This window comes from Macaca thibetana, chromosome 5 (assembly GCF_024542745.1).
Source record: "Macaca thibetana thibetana isolate TM-01 chromosome 5, ASM2454274v1, whole genome shotgun sequence".
NCBI classification, from domain to species: Eukaryota; Metazoa; Chordata; class Mammalia; order Primates; family Cercopithecidae; genus Macaca; species Macaca thibetana.
In genome coordinates this window covers 101,551,683-101,564,729 of record NC_065582.1, presented here as the reverse complement: position 1 = coordinate 101,564,729, position 13,047 = coordinate 101,551,683, and the positions used below count along the sequence as shown (strand labels likewise).

The 13,047-nt window shown below is 38.7% G+C and overlaps 2 protein-coding genes across 4 annotated transcripts in view; one reads left to right on the top strand and one right to left on the bottom strand.

The window, feature by feature from the left end:
- The window catches only part of SPP1 (secreted phosphoprotein 1), an 899,378-nt gene that overhangs the window by 297,306 nt on the left and 589,025 nt on the right, over positions 1-13,047 (top strand). The window lies entirely within an intron of this gene.
- Positions 1-13,047, bottom strand: part of HSD17B11 (hydroxysteroid 17-beta dehydrogenase 11) — a 69,642-nt gene that overhangs the window by 30,197 nt on the left and 26,398 nt on the right. Inside the window, exon 5 of one of the 2 annotated variants that reach the window (XM_050790494.1) lies at positions 2,292-2,429. The exons of the other annotated variant lie outside the window; for it this stretch is intronic. Within the exon in view, the coding sequence (XP_050646451.1) occupies positions 2,292-2,429 (138 nt within the window). The remainder of the gene's footprint in view (positions 1-2,291; positions 2,430-13,047) is intronic. 2 annotated transcript variants of the gene reach the window in all.

Below are 13,047 nucleotides of genomic sequence, written 5' to 3'. Positions count from 1 at the left end.
ATGGTGGCACACACTGTAGTCCTACTCAGGAGGCTGAGGTGGAAGGCTGCTCGAGCCCAGTTCAGGGTTACAGTGAGCCACGATCACACCACTGCACTTCAGCCTAAGTGAGACCCTGTCTCAAAAACAAAACACAACTAAGCAAAATTGAATCTCGTCATTACAATAAAATTGGGAATCCAAAAGTCTATCCAAGTAAGCATATGAACTTATAATATGAATTTAATATCAGTGAGGAAATGATGTAATATTTAATAAATAGTACAGAAAACTCATTAACTATTTGGAAAAAACAAACTATACTGTGACCTTACTTCTTAAATCAAAATAAATTTGGGTGGGGCAATGATTTAAGTATGAAAAATGCAACCATAAAATATATGCTAGAAAAAATATGGGTAAATATTTTCATAAGCTCGGAATGAGAAAGACCTTTCTAAACATCTCACAGAACCTAAAGGCCACGAGAAGAAAGTCCCTAAGAAAATTTTAATGTAAAACTAAATGAAAATAAGTTTAAAAGCAAACAAACAAACAAACAAAAAAACTGGGGAAAAAAACGTATGTGATATATAAAGGGGCTTCTCAAATGTATGAAGAATTCTTTCTTATGTATCAATTAAAAATCTCTAGAGCTCAGCTGGGCGTGGTGGCTCACGCCTGTAATCCCAGCACTTTGGGAGGCCAAGGCGGGCGGATCACTTGTGGCCTGGAGTTTGAGAATAGCCTGGCCAACATGGCGAAACCCCGTCTCTATTAAAAATACAGAAATTAGCCGGGCGTGGTGGTGCGTGCCTGTAATCCCAGATACTCGGGAAGCTGAGGCATGAGACTCGCTTGAACCTGGGAGGTTGAGGTGGCAGCGAGCCGAGATTGCGCCATTATACTCCAACCTGGGCGACAGAGTGAAACCCTATCTCAAAAAACCCAAAAAACAAACAAAAACAAAAACAACTCTAGAGCTCAATAGCAAAAAGTGAGCTGATGCCATGGAAACAGGCAATTCATAAAAGAAGTCAAATGTCCAAAAATCATATGCAAACATGAATGTAGCGAGTCATCAGGGTAAAAAGAAAGATGATTCGTCGTGTATTGGATTGGCAGGGATTAAAAGAGTCACAGAAAGCAGACTGGTGAAGAAGTAGAGAGTAAGGTGCTCTCCCTGCACCGTGGGTAGGAGTGCAAATCAGTGCAGCATTTCTGGCTGGAGGGGAGTTTGGCAATATGTAGGAATATTTACAAGTTATATACCCTTTGGCCCAGTAATCCCCCTTTATGAATCTACCTGAAGGAGATAATTATCCAAAAGTGAAAATATGTGTGCCCAAGCATGCTTATTGCTGATTTGCTGTAAAAATCCAGAACACTAAAAACAACCCTAAAATCATCACTAGGAGATGCTATTGCTCCCAATAGTCGATACAATTTATTATAATGCTCTGTACTTTATTAGATGTCTATAACATAATGCTGAGGGAAGTATGCAGTGTACTTGCTGCTTCCAGGACCCTATGTGTAACATACGCCAGTTATATAAAATTCAGAGAAGTCTAGAAGGATGTTCATCAAAATTTTAAGAGTGGTTTCCACCCGATAGAGGGTTTTAAGGAGATTAAAAAAGAACCTTTTTGATTTGTATTTTTCAGTAACATTGGCATTTAAACAAATAAGTATGCATTATGTTTACAAAGACATTAAAGCTATTTCTAAAAAGAGAAAATATTAAAAATTATCTTCAGATTAATCCTTTATAATTTTATTTTTTAACCAAGGAAAGAATATGATCTGGTACTCCTTTTGGAGGCTAATCTCTAGATGACCAAAGGGAAGCATTTTTCACATGTGGTCCTGGGTTATCTCTATCAGAATCACCTATGATAATCACCTTTTTTAAACGTAGAGTTCCAGGCCCCCTTTCCTGCCACTACCCTACCCCAACCAAACCCAGTAAGTCAACATATCTGAGGGTGAGGCCCCTACATAGTTCCCAAGCACACCTGGTGACATGTTTGTATATTTATGCCTGTGAATCATTACTCAGGAGAAGAAAAAAGGAAGAGTTCGCAAGTTTACCTATGTCATTCATATTTACTTTTTTAGTCACTCTCCCTTGCTTTCTCTCTTTCTGGCTTTACACCTGTTTTCCCACAATCTACGGAAGCTGAAATCAAAATGAACTAAGAGCATTAAATATCAGGTGTTTTAGGGATTAAAAAACATCTAGGAAAACCCACAGAATGGCTGGTATTCATGGCAACCACCAATCCTTTTGTCTCAATTTCTCAACTTACCTTGTACTTGGATTTTTGATGAAGCCAGTGTTTACAAAATTAGGACAGAGACATGTGGTTTTGACTCCAGTTATTTGCAAGGCAGCCAGCTCATCTGTCAAAGCTTTATGAAATCCAACAGCAGAAAACTTGCTTGAACTGAAAATAAAGAGAGCGTTTACAAAATAATTCCAGAATTCTGAAATGTCTGCCTTTTTTCCTCAGTTCAGCATGGTCCTCCGCAGAGCAATGTGGGCATTCCCTGAATCTCAGGCCCCAGTCCAGACAGACTGCATCAGAGCCTACATCTCACAAGATTCTCAGGTAAATCTGTAGGCACATTAAGGTCTAAGAAGCACTGACACAGAAGATTTACTGCATCTTAGCATCACTTATGGAATAAGAACATTTCCTTAAAAGGCCTTTTAAAGAAAATTAGCAGAATATTTGTTTTCTTTGTTGTTCCACAAAATTCAGGGTCACTATAAGCTCTTCCTCATTTACTTTAAGATGTTCACAGAATCTGCTGAAAACTTTTCCTGGATAAATCCTATTCTTCTTTTAAGTCACAGCTTCACTTCCTCAAAGAGGCCTTTGCTAACCCCCAGTCTAAATTATTTTCTCATTATATAGTAATTCTCAGTTTTCTATGATAGTATCTATCTCAGATTTGTAACTGAACACTCAATTGAGATTAATTTTTTTTTTTTTTTTTGAGACAGAGTCTCACTCTGTCGCCCAGGCTGGAGTGCCGTAGCATGATCTTGGCTCACTGCAAGCTCCGCCTCCCGGGTTTACGCCATTCTCCTGCCTCAGCCTCCCAAGTAGCAGGGACTACGGGCGCCCCCGCCAACATGCCCGGCTAATTTTTTTGTATTTTTAGTAGAGATGAGGTTTTACTATGTTAACCAGGATGGTCTCGATCTCCTGATATTGTGATCCGCCCGCCTCGGCCTCCCAAAGTGCTAGGATTACAGGCATGAGTCACCGTGCCTGGGCGAGATTAAGTTTTTTAAAACATCTGTCCCCCACACCTCTCCTATAAGCTCCATGACTGTTTTGGTCACCAGTGAATCTCCAGGGCCTAGCACAGTGCTTGACTCTTAGGTGCTCAATGAATATTTGTCAAATGAATGAATCACAATGCAAAGCGTTTCTTACTGTAACAGCGCTTTCATTTGGAAATAGTAGTGAAATTACTTACTCTAAATAGACATTACTTTCTCAGGTTTTTTTTTTTTTTTTTAAAAAGGGCTTTATTGACATATAAATTCATATATCATACAAAGCATTCACTTAATGTACAATTAAATGGTTTTTGATATATTATTAACTTTTAAAAATTGTGGTATAATATATATCATGTAAAATTTGTCATTTTAACCATTTTTAAGTGTGCAATTCAGTGGCATTAATTATCAGATAATCTTTTATTCTGTTAAATCTGTATGAATTAGCAATTACACAAAGTAGCTATGAATTCTGGCCAGTTAATCTATGCTTTGGGAGACAGAAAGCTGTGAAAATGTCTCTCTTACCTTTTTATAAAAAGCTTAGGCACATATTGAAGGTGATATGGTTTGGCTGTGTCCCCACCCAAATCTCATCAACAATTGCAGTCCGAATTGTATTAGCCACATGTTGAGGGAGGGCATTCGTGGGAGGTGATTGGATCATGGGGTCAGTTTTCCCCATGCTGTTCTCATGATAGTGAAGGAGTTCTCACAAGATCTGATGGTTTTATAAGTGTTTGGCAGATCATCTCTTGCTCTTAATCTCAATCTCTCAATCTCTCTCTCTCTTTCTCTCTCTGTCTCCTGCTGCCATGTAAGACATGCCTGCTTCCCCTTCCTCCATAATTGTAAGTTTCCTGAGGCCTCCCCAGCCATGTATGAACCTCTTTCCTTTATAAATTGCCCAGTCTTCGGCAGTTATTTATAGCAGGGTGAGAGTGGACTAATACAGAAGGCTTAAAAGAAAGATTGCTAAATTAAATTATATGAGATTAAAAGGTTCTGTATACTAAAAAACAATATAAATAAAAATCATATCTAAAATAGATTACTATGTGCTAGACATTGCCTTCAGTTATTCTGATGCATTTTGGAGTTTTTTGGGGAGTCTTTCTCTGTCACCTAGGCTGGAGTGCAGTGATGCAATCATAGCTCACTTCAACCTAGGAACTTCTCTGCTCAAGCAATGTATCACCTCAGCCTCCCAAGTAGCTGGGACTACAGGCATGTGCCACAACACTTGAATAATTATTTTACTTTATTGTAGAGATGCAGGTCTCGCTATGTTGCATAGGTTGGTCTCAAACTCCTGTGTTCAAGTTATACTCTTGCCTCAGTCTCTCGAGGCGCTGGGATTATAAGTGTGAGTCACAGTACCTGGCCTATTCTAAATAATTATTTCATTGAATCTTCATAACACTCCTATAAAATATATTATGACCCTCATTTACCAAAGATGAAACTGAGGTAAACAGGTGTTATCAAACTTGCCTAAAGATACACTACAAAGTGGTAGAATCAGGTTTTACGGGTGGGTAATAAACCAGATTTATATATGATATGCTCTAAACTTTATGAACTCCAAGCAAATTAAAAGGCAAGTGACAAACTGGTAAAGCATTTGCAACATGTAAGACAAAGATAAGGTTAATATGTGGCAACTTTTATAACGGAATAAGACAGTACTCTAATAGATAAATGGCTAAAGGGCATTCATGGAAAAATCTTAATATAAAAATACCAGTAGATATAGGCATATAAAAATGATTTACATTAGGAATAATTCATATAAAAGCAAAGTAAAACAAGACAGAATTCTTGCCTAGCAGTAATTATAAGGATATGAAGAAATTTTTATCTGAGCTTTTTTTCAATGTACAGATTTTTCACCTCATAGAATTGAATCTAGCAATCTTTTCTTTTTAAGTCTTCATTCAATATATGTCAAACTTTTAAAAAAGTGATAAAAACTTTCTTTCCACAGCTTTCTATTTTTCAAAGCACAGGTTAACTGGTAGCCTTTTCTGGAAGGCAATTTGGCAAAAGGTATCAAATTCATTAAAAGTATGCCATGCTCTTAGATCCAGTGTTTATCCCATGGAAATTATCAATCATGTCTCCAAAGATTTATGTTCAAGGATAGTCCATGGGGTACAGTTCATTAAAGCAAATAGTTGGGAATAATGTGAAACGTCTGTAGTGGGCAGCTGTTATTTTTTCCCATCAGCATTTGTATCCCCTTGCTCTGGTAATACCACTGTCACCAAATGCATACAGTGATTGGCTCCGGGTTAGTCTAGTCACTGACCTCTAGAACAAGAACGTTTGAAGCCATTGTTGAAGTGATGTTTGTTTCCTCCTCCTGCTGGACTTGGAATTTAAAGGATTTAACCCTGGAACTTTTGGTAGATATCTGGGCATCAGAGGAAGACAGCCTGTTGAGGCTTTAATTACAGAGCAAAAAATTTCTCTTTGGGGCAGTTCCTTGCAACTTAAAGAGTCCTGACAAAGTATCAATGATAATGAATAAATTGCAGAACTAGTGGCATGTATGTGCAGTGGTATCCCATGCAGAAATAGAAAATGATATTGCACACAATATATATTTATTAACATATAAATATTATTTTAAATTAAAAGCCAAAATTACATATAGATTTTTTCAATGCATAACTATATGTTTGCATTTAAAATATCCTTAAAAATTATAACATGCATATCATGATTATTTTGTCAGAGGCGTGTAAACCAGAGCAACTCCATCTTAAATAGGAGCTGGGTAAAATAAGGCTGAAACCTACTGGGCTGCGTTCCCAGATGGTTAAGGCATTCTAAGGCACAAGATGAGATAGGAGGTCAGTACAAAATACAGGTCATAAAGACTTTGAGACCTTGCTAATAAAACAGGTTGCAATAAAGGAGCCACAAAAACCAAACCCACCAAAACCCACCAAAATCAAAATGGCCACAAAAGTGACCTCTGGTCGTCCTCACTGCTACATTCCCGCCAGCGCCATAACAGTTCACAAATGCCCTGGCAACATCAGGAAGTTACCCCATATGGTGTAAAAAGAGGAGGCATGAATAATCCACACCTTGTTTAGCATATTATCAAAAAATAACCATAAAAATGGGCACCCAGCAGCCCTCGGGGCTGCTCTGTCTAACTGAGTAGCCATTCTTTTATTCCTTTACTTTCTTAACAAACTTGCTTTCGGCCCAGCGCGGTGGCTCACGCCTGTAATCCCAGCACTTTGGGAGGCTGAGGCGGGCGGATCACAAGGTCAGGAGATCGAGACCATCCTGGCTAACACAGTGAAACCTCTTCTCTACTAAAAACACAAAAAATTAGCCAGACGTGGCGATGGGCACCTGTAGCCCCAGCTACTTGGGAGGCTGAGGCAGGAGAATGGCGTGAACCTGGGAGGCGGAGCTTGCAGTGAGCTGAGATTGGCCACTGCACTCCAGCCTGGGCGACAAAGCGAGACTCCGTCTCATAAACAAACAAACAAACAAACATTCTTTCACCTTGCACTGCGGACTCACCCTGAATTCCTTCGTGCACGAGATCCAAGAACCCTCTCTTGGGGTCTGGATTGGGATCCCTTTCTGGTAACATCTTTCTGGCAACCACGAAGGGGCTATATATAGTGCAGAAACCCTGACCCTACGGCTACTTTTGGGTAAGTGTTGGGGTCTTATAACATATTTCTGGCGGACCATAGACTGCATGATACTGAAGAGATCCCCCGCCCAAAGGAAAACAATCCGCGCACACCCGTGCGCTGACACCTGGGTAAAGAATGGGATTGGGTTAGAGGCCCAACTTAGGGGAGTTACAGTCTCTCCTAAGACACAGTGAGTTACAGGTCCTTCTTAATAAAAGGCAAGGACACTTGACTGAACTCGAGTTAGAGGCCTGACTTAGGAGGGTTAGAGTCCCTTCTAAGATTTAGGGGGATAGGCCGGGTGCAGTGGCTCACGCCTGTAATCCCAGCACCTTGGGAGGCCAAAGTTTTATGTCCCTGGGAGTTTGATCTTTTAACTGCATGGCAGTACCTTCTCTTGGTACTTCCAGGGAACAAGAATTTTAAAGTTCATGTCATAGCCAGCTCTGAAAATCATATTAGTTAAAAGCCTTTGCAAGCTCCAAATTAACTAATCTAGATTCCTTCTGAGAAAACAAATTGATACTGTCCAGTCCTGTAGCTCAGTAGCTAAGGTTTTGCACTTTTACAGTGGTAGTCTAGGTTCAATTCCCCACCTAGGAAGTAAGTTGTTACTGATTTAATATATGCGTGACCCTGTCTATTCTCTTCTCCTCCATGGACTGTCTTCAATTTTCCTTTCTCTAAGCACCTAGGAGTTTACCTTTGGTAAAGTTCAGAAGCTGGAAATACTGGCCGCTTGGCATGGCTAAAGTCGGGTAATAAGAGCTCTGAAAGGATTTCTTCTTTAAAGAGCATTATGGTTAAAAGTCAGCTTACTTAAAAGTGGAACAAGCTATAGATATATTTAAAAGGGCTTTATGTTTTTCTCTTCTTGAAACTTGTTTTGCTGGAAAAAGGTTTTTTCTTCTCAGTCAACTGAATTATTTTTCTGTTTTTTTTTTTTTGTCTTGTTACTCTTAATGCTCACATGAAAGGCCCGCAGATAACTTCTGGTAGCTTGGGACTCCTTGGGAAAAACAAAGGAGGTACCACAGACCCCATTTTGGGGAAAAAAAAAAACCCCTCCGTTTTCCTTATGAAACCCCAAGAATTAAAAGCAGATAGATTCCTCTCAAAATCAAAGGCTCTGCTCTGTTTTGCATGGTGTTATCTGACGGTTTTGAGTTTAGGGGTATCAGCAATCACTCTGCATTATGAGAGAGTTTTGGTGTGTAATAACTAGGTAGGAAATATACTTTAAAGGGTGGTTAACAGTAGTATGGAGGGTATACTTGACTCTGCACACTTGGATCAGAGAAGCATGCTCTTGGCCACCTGGAAGATAAGGCAACATCCTCCCCCCTCACTGGGAGATGAGATCTCATGAGGATGGGCTGATTACAGAATGGGCTGATTGGCTTTGGGTTGCCTTGTAATGAAATGCACAGTCGGTAAAAGCACTGCACTGTCTTCTTCCGTAGTATTTCCCTCCTTTTGGGGATCCAGGATCCAGTATAAAATGGCACCTTTAATTGTGGAGATCTGTCTTTGCCTTCAGCTGCTTATTTGCTACTTATTTAGCCCTAGAAACGCATGCTCTCCCGGCCCTGTTCCTCCAAGGGCACCACCCTGAAGCCAGTCATCCAATTAAGAAACTGGCAAATGGTGGGGCGAGGTGGCTCATGCCTGTAATCCCAGCACTTTGGGAGGCCGAGGTGGGCGGATCACTTGAGGTCAGGAGTTCAAGAACAGCCTGGCCAACATGGGGAAACCCCATCTCTACTAAAAATACAAAAATTAGCTGAGTGGGGTGGTGGGCGCCTGTAATCCCAGCTACTCAGGAGGCTGAGACAGGAGAATCACTTGAACCTGGGAGGCAGAGATTGCAGTGAGCCAAGATCATGCCACAGCACTCCAGCCTGGGTGACAAGAGCAAAACTCTGTCTCAAAAAAAAAAAAAAAAAAAAAACTGGCAAACGAAAAACCACATAAGTGCTGAATCTTCTATTTATAGTGTATGTTTATATATTAAAAAGCTCTAATTAATTGACTTAGAAAAATACGTGCATAAATCAAATATTTTGTCAGAAAAACAGAAACTTTAATGCCTTTTTGTTCATGTGACTTTAGTAATCTTTTGAAAATAAAGACAGTTTTAACATTTAACATTTATTGGAAAAACAAAATGTCTTTAAAATGTAGACATTTGGTCTAAATTAAGGTCAGATATCAGATGTGCTAAATGCTTTAAGGTCAAACTGTTTCTTTAACTTTTGAAAATTGTTCTATTTACCTACCTTAAAGCCATCAGATTCTAGATAAGGCGTCCAGGATATGTGGAATTAGCCATACCCCCTGGCTATGCTGGAGAGTCAGCCCTTATCTGCACTTCTGCCTGGTGTGTCCTGCCTGGTGTAATTAAGACGACTGAAGAAACAGTTTTACATGCAAAGTGTATAAAAAAGGTGAAATGTGTTTTTGGTAAAGAAAAAAAAAAATTATAAGAAGGCATGGGAATGTGGATTATTTTCTGCCTAAAGTGTTAAAGGATTGTGTTAAGTGAAAAAAAAAATTTTTTTTAAAGAAGCTGTGGAAGGTTTTTTTTTTTTAGATGGAGTTTTGCTCTTGTTGCCCAGGCAGGAGTGCAATGGCTTCATCTTGACTCACCGCAACCTCCGCTTCCCGGGTTCAAGCAATTCTTCTGTCTCAGCTTCCCAAGTAGCTGGTATTACAGGCATGTGCCACCATGCCTGGCTAATTTTGTATTTTTAGTAGAGACAGGGTTTCTCCATGTTGATCAGGCTGGTCTCAAACTCCTGACCTCAGGTGATCCACCCACCTTGGCCTCCCAAAGTACCGGGATATATAGGCGTGAGACACTGCGCCTGGCCTTCGTGGAAAGTTTGTAAAAATTAATTGTAAGAGATTCTGTGTATGAACATATTGGCTAAAGTTAAAGGGGTATTATTCAGTTTTTCCATAAACTAAACATTGGAAGGAAAGCATAACAGGTTTTTCTTAAAGGACTTATCTGCTCTTTCACAAAAAAATGTAAAGAGTTATAAAGGTTTATAAAAATCTTACCTTATGATTAAACATTAAAATTGGGTTAATATGTCTCTAAGGTTTTATTAAAAATTGGGTTTAACATTAATAATACATTAATGCAAAGGTGAAATTTTGCTTATTTGGTATAAAAATCATCCAAGAAGCATTATCAAATGTGAAACAGTGTTTTGCTTTATTTGGACTATATTTGCATAAATGTGTTATTGGTATATGTTCCAAAGTTATAAGAAACTCCTTTAATTCTAATATGACTTAGTGTATGTTACTAATAATTATAATTGTTATGGAAAATTTTGTGTGCCACAAAAGTAACCAAATTTCCTTATCAATTGTGGCTTTAATAGCGGCTGTCCTAAAGCTTTTTATCATCCACAGACAATTGTTGTCTTGTTTTAATCCTCTTTAAAAGGTGGTTTATAATCAACTATAGAACTCTAGCAGGTATTCTTAAATGCAGGTTTCTAATAACTTTAGAAATTGTAACATTAAAATAAAGAAAACAACTTTCAAAACTCTCATAAAAAGCTGGAATATTAATGAATAACAAGTAGAACAGGAGTTAACTGAATTAACTGAACCAATATAAAACTGAAGTAATTTTTTTAACTTTGCTTAAAATATTGCTGATCCTTTGTTTTATTTTTCAAAGTCAAGGAAACTTCTTTTAAGCTATTTACAGCTTGTAGCAATTAAGTAAAATATACTCCTATGAACAGAATTTGAAACATATTTGTTTCTCTCTACCTGATTTCTCCAGAATTTGGAAACTAATTGTAAGTATTCTTAACTTATGGTATAGTTATTTGCATAAGTGCAATAAAAATCTGTTTTCTTTTGTAACAGGACACTATTGGAGAAATTGGTTATTTCACCAAGGCTTTGACTGAAATGGTGTGCTTTCCTTTAAGGAATCAAACTTGACTTGTAAAGCCAATAAAAGCCCTATGGGAAATTGGCCTCATACCTTGCCTACACAGTCCCTGTACAGGGTTTCTGACCTATAGTAAGTAAAGAATGTCACTTTCTCACAGGTCCAGGAGGCCCAAGTTATCTTGGGACCCCAAAAGAAAAGTGTTTTACCCAACTCATAGGTATTTAAGGGTACAAACCCATGGCAGGGCTCAGCTTTAAAAAGTCTTACCTGAGATTCCTTACAAAACAGAGTTCTATCAAAGCCAATTAAAAAGCCTATGTGAAAAATAATTATTCTTGCTGCACTTTATACAAATAATCAGACCAAGTATAATAAAGCAAATCAGTCTTATCATAATTTGTCTTAAATAAAAATGGGAAACTGGAGAGAGAATATTATATTTTAAGAACTATAGTACACTTGTTATTAAATTCTAGTCTCAGTTGTTTTTAAGTTTGTTTCTGCAATTTAGGCTAACCCTGTTTATTCCTGTAAACCAACCAGGAATCTCTAACTGCTACTCAGAAGAAACAAGAGGGATGGGTAATGTAAAATTCTAGGCACACTGCAATCAGCTAGCAATTCCATATCAGCTTCATCTCAACAGTTGCCCAGTTCATGGAAAGCCCTCTAATTTAGTTTACTTGGAATAACTACTTATTTTGCTTTACTCTTATGAAATATATTGCTATTATATCCTTTGTATAGGAACACAGGACAGGCTTACTAAATATTTTCTTAAACTAAATACTTATTAATCTCCCAGATATCACCTCTTGTCAAAACTCAAGTCATGAATGGCCCTTGCCATACTGATGCTTTCTGACTAAGCTCCTCTACCTTGAACACAAGAGGCCCTAATAATTAGGCAGGAATATCATGGCCCCATTCAGCCTGAGGAAGTTACAAAAGATGGATTTTCATCCCTCTGCAACCCTTAGGATTAAGGGTTCTCTTATAAAAGGGAAGGGGGAAATGTCAGAGGCATGTGAACCAGAACAACTCCATCTTGAATAGGAGCTGGGTAAAATGAGGCTGAAACCTACTGGACTGCATTCCCAGACAGTTAACGCATTCTAAGTCACAGGATGAGATAGGAGGTCAGTACAAAATACAGTTATAAAGACCTTGCTGATAAAACAGGTTACAGTAAAGGAACCGGCCAAAACCCACTAAAACCAAAATGGCCACGAGAGTGACCTCTGGTCGTCCTCACTGCTACACTCCCACCAGGGCATGACAGTTTACAAATGCCATGGCAACATCAGGAGGTTACCCTATATGGTCTAAAAAGGGGAGGCATGAATAATGAACCCCTTGTTTAGCATATCAACAAGAAATAACCATAAAAATGGGCAACCAGCGGCCCTCAGGGCTGCTCTGTCTATGGAGTAGCCATTCTTTTATTCCTTTACTTTCTTAATAAACTTGCTTTCACTTTGCACTGTGGACTCACCCTGAATTCTTTCTTGCGTGAGATCCAAGAACCCTCTCTCGGGGTCTGGATCGGAACTCCTTTCCGGTAACATTTCTGCATGGTGAGACTATCCATAAATTTAGTTTTTTCTTTTACTAAACTGTATTTTCTGATTTTACTCAAGTGACCAAAAATGCAAGAATATATTGAAACTCAGAGTTAATGCTCTTGAGTGTGTAAAAGGAATAACATATTGTTAAACTTTAGGGTGAACCTATATATAGAAAGACGTATATGTATATATGAAAGCTAAAAGTGAGTAGATTTTTGCCCCCTGTACTTTGTAATATTACATCAAATTCCTTCATATTAGAAATAGTCTAAATTATTCAGATGTCTTGGAGGGCTGAAAAAAATAGTCTGAGTTAGTGTTTCTTATTCCAAATTCTTCTTTTTTCTTTTTCTTTTTGTGTTGAGGTCTTACTTTGTTGCCCAGGCTGGAGTGCAGTGGAGAAATCATGGCTCACCGCTGCCTTCAATTCCTGGGCTCAAGCTATCCTCCCACCTCAGCCTCCTGCGTAGCTGGGACTACAAGCACGCACCACCACACTTAGCTAATTTAAAATATTTTTTGTAGAGATGAGATCTCGCTATGTTACCCAAGCTAGTCTTGAACTCTTGAGCTCAAGCGATCCTCCTGCTTTGGCCTCCCAAA